Source organism: Gavialis gangeticus, unplaced genomic scaffold, assembly GCF_001723915.1.
Source record: "Gavialis gangeticus isolate Ggan-Ray unplaced genomic scaffold, GavGan_comp1, whole genome shotgun sequence".
NCBI lineage: Eukaryota > Metazoa > Chordata > Crocodylia > Gavialidae > Gavialis > Gavialis gangeticus.
This window is the reverse complement of record NW_017728997.1, coordinates 51,181,911-51,192,091: the sequence shown is the minus strand read 5'-3', so window position 1 is coordinate 51,192,091 and position 10,181 is coordinate 51,181,911. Positions and strand designations below refer to the sequence as shown.

Genomic DNA, 10,181 nt, shown 5'->3' with positions numbered 1-10,181 from the left:
AGAGCCAGGGGGCTTCAGGTTGAAAGTGAAGGCAACAGCAGGGACAGAGACCTGCAGGTTGGAAGTAAGGGGCACTGACAGGGCCAGGGGGGGGTAGGTAGAGAGTGAGGTGTCCCCCTGACAAGTCTCCTCTTTTTTGGAATGGAAATATGGTAGCCCTACTAGAACAGCAGCCATGACAAAGCCAGAACCTGGCCATTTGTTCTTTGTGAACAGGAAGTACTCTGTCCAAAACCATTTATGTGAATCTATTGTACTTGGTTGCAAGATAAACAGATATGGTATAAGGGGGCTTACTCTAACTATATTAAATTGCAGGAGAGTTTAAAAGGCAACATCCACAAAGGAAGCCTCCTGAAAGCTAATGGAGCAAGTTTATGAAGTGCATCAACATTCAGAAAACAAAAAAGATAAAATATATAGGGTTAAAAGAAATAGACTAATTAAAAACACAAAACATCATAGCAGCTAATGTACTAGATGATTTATCTTGGAATTCAGTGCAGAGTCATCATGGTTAACAACACATTTCATCCAGTGCTAGGGCTTCCATGTACTGCAACAACAGCAAGCTGTAGTTAAATAATTTACACCATTGCTACATCAAGGCTAAAAATAGACAATGGGTGATTCGCATTTGAGGATATTCTCTTGCACAGAACCCCAGACCTTACAAGGGACAAGTTAAGCACCCATCTATTTAAGCCTTTATGTGTAAACGGCAGAGCTGTGCCTGTTTTGCCTGTTTTGATGGCTTAATCTGTTTTTAAACTTCAGACACCTACAAAGTGATTCCATTGCCTACAATGGGTAGGATGCACCAGTAGGATGGAAGAACTATACTCATTAAAAGGAAGAATCCGCTTTAAGGGCCTGGGCGTATGAGCAATTTACTATGAGGTAAACAATAAGGGAGATTTTCAGTGTGTGAACTATTTTTGCTAATTGTTTCCATGCATAGTCCTACCTCACTGTAAATGACAACTAAATCAAGAGCAACTTGCACCTTCCGGTAACCTATTCATGTGCCCTTAATGAGCTTTAAATATATGTTTTCAATTTTACAAGATTTCCTCAGTACTGGGCTCTACATCAAGCCCTAGAGTTAAGTTAACAGGGTACCTTCTTCCTTTTCCATATCTTGCTTGTAAGTAACTTCCCTTCAAATCCCTGAAAAATGTCACTGCCAGTGGGTTACAGAGTAAAAATACTGTCAAGAGTGAATTGTGCAGACAAAGAGTAAAGCTTAAGATTTAGCATGTACATGGCACTCTTCATCCACAGAGCTCAAAAAATATTTCAAGAAAAGTAAACCAGTTTTAAAAGATAGGGAAATTGAAAGAGAGAGGTGACATGATGTGCCATGACTCTCCCATGGCAGTCATAAACAGAATTCAGGTCTCCTGAGTCCTCTTCTGATGCCTTACCTTGTAATGTATGCCATCACTAGAATTTTATCAGTGTAGTAGACTATAAGCTGGAGTCAGGCAGACATAAACCGATAGCTACAGTGGCAATGGGAAAAAGCAGGGCTGTGCAAAGCTTCAGTCCCTGATTTGATTAGGTGGAGATTCAGCCCAATTTGGTGGCTGACTCTTTGAATCCAGATTGAATCAGAGGACCCTTTAACCTCTCTGAATCGAATCAGAACCCTCCAAATTGATTTGGAGAGATTCAGAGGTTCAAACATAGACACAGCTTTAAATGTTTTTTTCTCCATACCTCTAGGTAGCGGGTGGCTTGTGAGTGCTGTGATGCTGGAGCACATCGAGTGTCCTACAGAAGCACGGTGGGCTTCCCAGTGCGCTTGGCAGCAGACCCAGAAGTGGACCAGAACCACTTCTGGTCCACTTCCAGGTCCATTGGGGAGAACCGGGGGGCGGGGGGGTGGTCCCTTGTACTCCCCGGCTCCGTGACTGGTGCCTCCTGGGTGTGGGGAAGCACCTGGAATCCCTGCGCAGCTGATCACTGAGCTGGAGGGGCGCAGGCAGGCCCTCCAATGTGCTCCCCAGCAAACCCAGAAGTGGACCGAAGTACTTCCTGTCCACTTCCCGTTTCCCACCGAGCACATGGAGGGCCACCCCCACACTCCTGTGGGACACTCCATGCACCCGAGCTTCGCAGCGATCATGAGCCACACCTGCTACCTCAAGGTACGTAGAAAACTTTTAAAGCTATGTCTATGTCCAAAGTGCTGATTCTCTGAATCAGCATTGAATCTTCAGATTCGGCTGAATCGAATCGGGGACAGTGATCCAAATCAACAAATCAAATCACTGTCTCCAGTTCAGGCCAAATACAAATTGAATAGGGCCCACTTCACACACTGCTAGGAAAAAGCCCTCATCTGTGATTTATTGAACAAATTATGAAAAAAATTGCAAAAATTTAATTTTATACTTAAAAATAGTTCAATAAAAGACCTACCAGAGAACCATATTTATTAACAGAATAGACCATTTATGCAACAAAAAGTTTGGGTTACTCTTCCAGATGCAACTTTTAGACTTGATGACTTCTAATATTCAACATTATATAAACAAGGCAGTTCCAAATACACATATACTGAGACAGTGCTTATTAGCTCGAAGTAGCACTATGCAAATACATCTACTTCTGCTTCCAATTCAGGAAGCAGCCTAGAAGAAGTTGTATGGCAATAAGTCAGCAACCTTTTTGGGCAACACCTGCAATCTCAACTTATAAGGTGTTGGCATCCCGGGGTGGACAGCGGGGGAACTGCAAGAGGCCCAATACTTGTTGTGGCAGTGCAGCTCCAGCCGCTTCCCCAAGGCACACGTGCCAAACAAAATGTCTGTGTGCGCCATGCTCTGGAATGTATGCCAGGAGCTACCTACCCCTGTTGTACGGCATGTTTGAGTATGCTACCTGACAGTAAATCTGCAGTGCAGATATGCTTTAATTTGGCCTCTGCATCATCATAAGGCAGCAAGGACATGCCACATGCAAATAAGCTGCAGTTCATTTTTTTCATATTTAAAAGGACTGTAATATTTCATACTCCTGATAGCAAGCACTTGGCGACCCACAGTAAAACACATGACCTCTTACATACACATTTATTGGGTTTTGAGCACCTTTCCCTCTTCCCTCAACTCTGTTTTACAAAAAACAAGTACAAATTAAAATCTAGGTACAGTATCACTGAAAGAGTAATCTGAAGCGACCGTTGCCCTTTTTATTGTACCTACACAGATTCAAGACAGACACGCACAGTATTTCTGTAAACATTCATAGGTCACCTAGGCATATCAGAAGCAACATATTACAGCAGTGTGGTTACTGCATACCAGACCATGGAATATGAACAGGGATGCTTAATACTTAAGCTCAATTCCTACACATGAACCACTCCTCAAAGCAAAAAATTCAAGAAAAACCATATGCAATAAAACTTGTGCACTTTCTTCTGAGAACAGGCTAAAAGAAAATTTGCTACACTTCCCCCAAAGGATTGAACCATTAGTAAACCCTCTAATTAGTGCATCTACAACACTAGAGCTAAAATGCAGCAGGGCTAAATTCTATGGTAAATATAATTTGTTATTTTCTGCTACATACAGTCCAATCACTCCCAAGGACAGTGAAATAAATAATACTCATGTCCAGAAAATAAATTACAGCTTGTGCTTAACACACAAAAAATATTATGTGCTACAGCTTGCATAAGTAAACATTTTTCAGCTAACATCTAATGGTTGCTGGACATCAAATAAAGGTTAGAGCTGCATTATCATAAGGCTATAGCAATCAACAGCATGCAAATGAGTGCAAATTAACATTCCACAGTTTTTCACAGTGGATTAAATTATGGTAAAATAGTTTTAGTGGATCTTTAGTGAAGATGTCAAATGCTATACAAAGATTTAGGTACTTTTAAAACTGATTTCTAAGTGATTGGAATGATTTTTTTAAATTTAAAGTAGTAGGATGAAAACAGCACCCCAAGTTTGATAGCTGATCAGGACACAGGATTCATTGATGAGCAGGGACTGTTACAAGGGCTTCCTCAGGAGGTCTGGAAATGTCTACATTCTGTATAATAATAAAAATACAGAGGAGAATATTTATCATGCAGCAGTAAGTAGCAGTAAAATACCAGTCAGCTTCCTTCACAAGTACATAGCTGCACTCATTTAAACAAAAGACTTTTCATAATCAAAGAATTCTTTGGAGCAACACCTTTAGGATACTGCTATACAGATGATATGGCTAACACTTCAAATTACTCATATTTAGAGGAAAGCTTATTAAAGTCCCCCATCAGCAAACCACTTAAATCCACTCCTAGTCAAGTAAGTATTTCAGAACATACTTAATTTCAATGGGTGTTAAGTGCTTTCCTGAATTAGGACTAATACTGCACTACATTCCTCATCTAAGTTTTCATATTACCTGCAACATGCTTCGTTTAAAATATGAAATCTACACTTGAAAAAGCGATTCAAGACAAAAATACCTTCCCCAAACTAAAATAGTTCAAGTTTTTAAACTGAGTAAACATCTACTTATTTTGCAAGAGTTGCATTTGCACAGTATGTCTGTATTCAACACAATGGGGCTCTTTAGCCTGGAAAAGTGCAGGCTCAGGGGTGATCTGATGGCCGCCTATAAGTTGATCAGGGGTGACCACCACGATCTGGGGGAACGTTTGTTCACCAGGGCGCCCCAGGAGATGATGAGGTCAAACGGTCATAAACTACTGCGAGACCGTTTCAGGCTGGACATAAGGAAGAATTCCTTTACTGTCCGAGCCCCCAAGGTCTGGAACAGCCTGCCATCGGGGGTGGTTCAAGCACCTACATTGAACACCTTCAAGAGTAAATTGGATGCTTATCTTGCTGGGATCCTATGACCCCAGCTGACTTCCTGCCCTTCGGGCAGGGGGCTGGACTTGATGATCTTCTGAGGTCCCTTCCAGCTCTAATGTCTATGAAATCTATGAAACAATGAGTCATCCAAAACGAAAACAGCACAGCACAGCACAGCAATCTAGCTGGTAAGCCTAAAGTTGTAGGAATGGGGCCTAAAACAAATAATTCAGACCTAAAGAAACTGGAAACTCTGTCTCCTCCTCTATCATTTAAACATAAAGCAAATAATACCATGCTTAAAAGCTTCTTAAGAATTCAATTTATAGTTTAAACTAAAATAATATCATTCTAAAAATTATATTCTCCCCTAAAGAGGCTTTGTACAGTTAGGTTTCATATACCTGGCCCTGAAAGGCAAAGGAAATAGATTTTACCACGATACAAAATATATTGTTTGCTCTCTGAGCAGAGAAAAAATAAGTGATTGCTGAAGTACATATGATTTATCAGTATGAATTTTGCATACAAGTAGACGCGCACTGTACCACTTAACAAGAAGTTTCACAGTTTGCATTTTTCTTATTATATTACAACTTAATTAAATAAAAGAGATGTTCAGTTTTAAGAGTACTGGTAGGAGTTAGCATTTACATACACAGTAGACACAAAAGCAAATGAATGATGTTTTAAAGAGCAAAATTATAACTGAATCTTTACATAATAAACTTAGGCCTTCATCATCACATTCGATAAACTGTGCATCATAAAAACTTTACTTCGCATGAGTTTTCCTGAGTGCACCTTTGCTAAAACAGTCTCAGGATTTTTTTTTCTGGGTGACTGAGGTTTGCTTTGGTATCTTTATCCAAAGCTTTCATCTATCTTCAACTGCAGTGCACTTCCCTTCTTTACCATTGTCCTCCACCTGAAATGACACTACATTACAACAGTCACAACTCTGTACCATTTGAGAGGCACTTTGGAATATGTCAAAAGTGTTAAATTGTGGCATTTGGCTCTAAATTTCATGTATTTATAATATTCATAACTAACAGAGCCTTAACAGAAGCTCTTTCCAAACCAACATTTTTAATAAATTACTATTCTTAGCAGTAAATTCCTGGAAACACATGCCATGGTGTAAATTCGCTTAGCCCTTCCTTGTGTTTTATCAGTAGCTCTTCATTCATTGGTAGATTTCATCATTTGCATCACCACCATATTGACAAAGGGGCAAATACAGCATCATTTGGGTGTATAAGAAAAAGTTTCGTTTTAAGCAATTCAGACAAGTGCTCATCCATCAAATGGATAAGGTTGCATGCATTCCAATTTCTTTACGTTGGCACTATTGTTTGGCTCTTACTATATTATGAAAACAACATTACTACACTTACTTGCATACCACACACACTTCCGCCAAAAAATTAGCCCTCCAAAAATTGAGATGTGCAATTTAAGCAAGGAAGCTGATTTTCATTGCCAGGACAGAAGCACAGGGGAGCAGAAGCATGGAGAGGCTATGCTGCAAAATGGCTCCTGCTTCTCTCAGTGAGCAAGTAGCAGGAAGTTAATCTATTAACAGCTGTTACTGAACTGACAGTGGCTTTTGGCTAAGCCAGTGGTTTTCAACCTTTTTTGCATTTGGGGACCCCTAAAAAACTTTGAATGGAGGTGCAGACCTCTTTGGAAGATTTGAGTGGAGGTGCGTACCTCTTTGAACTGTAAGTGTGGATAACCACATACTTTTGATTGATCATAGTCATTTTGATTTGTGGACTCCAAGGGGTCTGCGGACCACAGGTTAAAAATCAGTGAGCTAAACAGTCAAAAAATGCTGCCGATTTTATCATTGGCTATGAAAGGGTTAACCCTGGACTTCACCCCTGCTGCTTGTTCATGCTAAGAAAAGCAGCAGCCTTTTGCAGCCCAGCCTCTAGGCTATGACTGGAAAAATATTTTCTAGGTTCTGCCTTCCCAAAACAAGGTGTGCACAGTATGCAAGAAAATAAGTGGCATAGGTTGAAAATCTAGCAAAATGGTAAAAAATGAAGGAAAACAAGATGCAAGTAGTAAAAAGAGATGGGATTTTAAAGAGGACACAGAGCAACACTTTTGGCCATAATCCCAACTGAAGGCAGTATTTTGTCAGGTCAACACAACCAAAACCATTAAATTAAAATTCCTTTAGGGCAGGGATGTCAGAGATCCTGCTTGTAGAGCCCTAACATCTGTCCCGCAATGCTGCCTGTGGGTCTGGGACCAGCCCTGTAGGTCGCATGCAGAATGAATCAGCCAGTCTGGGTCACATCCTGCACCAGGAGCACAGGGCCATGACACCTAGGGGGCCCAATCCAGCCCCATCCCTCATGTGGCCTGTGTCCCGCTGAGTTTGCTACCCATGCTTTAGAGAGTTTTGTAGACAATCTGAACAAAAGTCCACATAGGGTCTGATAAGAGTACACAACAAAGAATCACAGAAACATCATGTACTCTGATATGGCAAGAATTAAAAAGCGGCGACAAGCCTGATACCTTCTCTCTCTTTGCACATGACTAGCACAAATGGTTCTTTTCTTCCCAATTTCTTCCACTGACTTCACTTTTCTTGCAGCACTAGTCTAGCACCTCTACAGCCAGAAGAGGATTGATAATATCAAGGAAGTACAGGCAACTTTACAATTTGGTCTGTCTTCACTGCTAAAAAAAAGCAAACAAAAACCAAAACCAAAAAACCCCAACATTTGTTTCACATCAAGACAGCTAACTCAAGAGGAATTTTGACATAAACATCTTAATGGAGACAAGGCGGTTTTCATCCAGAAGTAGCTGACTAGTCTTGAGCTGAAGCAAAGATTGCTACATACAAACAAAATCTGCCTTGATAACCACTACCTACAATTTTGTATCAAGTTATATGCTTCAGCATAAAATACATGCTTATTTTTAGCAGTGAACAGACAAAACCTGATTTCTCAGGGCTTCCTTTGAGATTAAGACTTCACTATTGTGAAAACTCCCCAATTCCAGTCTTTGTTAGTGCTTCTGTTTCTACCGCTAGTGAAACTGTACTGAGTCTAACCATATTCCTAGAAGGGGAAAAAATGCAGCAGATGATAGCACAATCAAGTTGGCATGGGTAACAAAAGAAATTAAGAGAACAGCATACCTAACTTTTGACACATGCTAGTGACCACAGTTTCTGGTTTGTTTTCTAGCACCTTAACTTTGCAGTGTAGACAATCCCAGAAAAAATGCTCAAAGTTCTCAGTGTGGACAAAGCTCTGCACTTGCTTTAGGTAAACTGCACCTGAAACTCCATTAATTCCTGTTAACAGCAGGTCTTGATCATTTTGGAAATGCATGATTAAGGAAGGGTATGTGGACTGATGATTCTAAAATGGAAAAAAGTATCAGACTCAACCAAAAACTTTCCTCTGATGTCTTGATATGTTTTAGCACACCTTTTAAAAGTGAGAAAGAGAGGTGAAGAACTATTTCTTAAGAGTGAATAACTCTCTGCTCTCACTTCGATTGTTATTAGTAAAGATTTTGGCTTCAGTATTTTCACTTTTCAAAACAGTAAATATAAAGGAGGCAAACATAAGGTTCAACTCATTTTTAGTTGTGAGACTTCTGAGACTTCAAGCACTCTACACCCACAGCTGAAAATGCTGAGCAACAGTGTCCAAGTCTATTTAGTTAACCCATGTTATTTCTGACAATGTGGATGACTAAAATCAGTCAAGGAGAGGAATAAAACCTAATTATCTCAGCAACAAAACATATGCGAACAATGTACGGATAACACTAACTAACTATAAAAGGTAAAATAGGAACAGTGCATACAACTGCTGAACGTAAGTGTGGGCAACAGACGGGATTTAAAAAAATCCAAAAGAAAACTAAACAAAAAGACGAATCTCAAAAAGTGGAACACTTAAAGTATTTGGATGGAAACACATTCTTACCTCTGGTTTATCTCTGTGAGTGTTTACAGCTTCAATGTTTAGGAAAATAGATTCCACTTTACATCCTGTTGACAGAAATCATAATATTTCTCAATGTCTTTTGTTTTAAATGTCACTATAAATATGTGAATTAATTTAAAAACTGCTAAAAGCTAACCTCTCCTTCCTCTTTCACACACCTCAGGGATATTATTGAATTCTTTTGCTAAATTCTGAATACTGTCATTTTCCCAGTTGATCAATTCCACTCGATTAGGACTAAATTGATTCCACTAATCACTCTGGGCATTTTTACACATTTTCAGGGATGCGGCACTGGGTACTTTACTTAGTGAGCTGTGCTAATTAAAAATGCCTGCACGAATGTGTATTAGCATCCCCGCACTGAAAAAATGGTGGCAGGGTGCTTGGAACTAAAGGTCATCAAATGTGTTTTATTTCAAAGCTCCCTGCTGCCATTTTTTCAGTGCAGGAATGCACAAGGATGTGGAAGGCTGCCAGAGCATGTCAATTTTCTTGCTCCAGCAGACTCGATTAATCCAGCTCTGATGTGCTGGATTTCCAACATATTTGAGCAGGCTCCCAGCACATCTGTAGGAGCCCTCTCAGTCTCACCGTCCTCACGCTGTATTCTTGTTACTACTATTTTTTTTACATGAGACAGCCAACTAATTCACTTAAGAAACAATCAAAGTTTCACATATGGTTCCATTTTGTAGAATATTGAAACATTTAGTCACAGCATTATGTTTCAACCAAGATAAATACTGACTTTTTTTAAAAAATGCAATTTAAAACGCATATACTTCAGATTTTTAAGACCCCTATTATTAAGGATAGCATAGTTAAAACAGGTAATTGAAATGCCATATTTACTCAAATCTAAGATGAGCACCCCCTTCCCCTCAGTCAGTATGGGGGGGAAAAGCCTCATGTATTATTTTTACATACAAAGAGGGGGAAAGAGCAGGGGCAGCACGCAGCTGCTGAAGCTCTGACTGGCCCTAAGCATGGATCAGGGCCACAGTCAAACCCACACCAGCCTGCTGCACCCCCCACCCCCCAAATTCGGGTTGCCCTCTGAAGCTTCTGCCCCTCCCCACCACTGTCCCCTTCCATCCTCCTTACTGCCAGGCCACAGCTTGGTTCTGACTGCCACTGGGGTCTCTCCCAGGCACGGATCACATGGAAACTCCTTCCCCTGCCCAACCAATCAGTAGCACTGACACTGCTGCATGGGCAGGCAGGAGCTCAGCTTCCACATGTGCTCTGGGAGTCCAAGTAGCAACCTAAGACAATAAGAGGGGCGAGAGGCAGACACTGGGGTGAGCTGGGGGGAAGAGGCAGAGACTGAGGGGTGGGGGAAGGTTAAGGT

General features: G+C 40.6%; 1 protein-coding gene across 1 annotated transcript in view; it reads right to left on the bottom strand.

Annotated features, from left to right (window-relative positions):
- LOC109288876 (6-phosphofructo-2-kinase/fructose-2,6-bisphosphatase 4-like) overlaps positions 1 to 10,181 on the bottom strand; it is a 93,729-nt gene that overhangs the window by 19,894 nt on the left and 63,654 nt on the right. The window contains exons 12-13 of the mRNA XM_019504631.1: positions 8,807 to 8,871; positions 3,965 to 4,056 (exon numbers count right to left, since the gene is read on the bottom strand). Coding sequence (XP_019360176.1) covers positions 3,997 to 4,056; positions 8,807 to 8,871 — 125 coding nt within the window. The 3' untranslated portion in view covers positions 3,965 to 3,996. The remainder of the gene's footprint in view (positions 1 to 3,964; positions 4,057 to 8,806; positions 8,872 to 10,181) is intronic.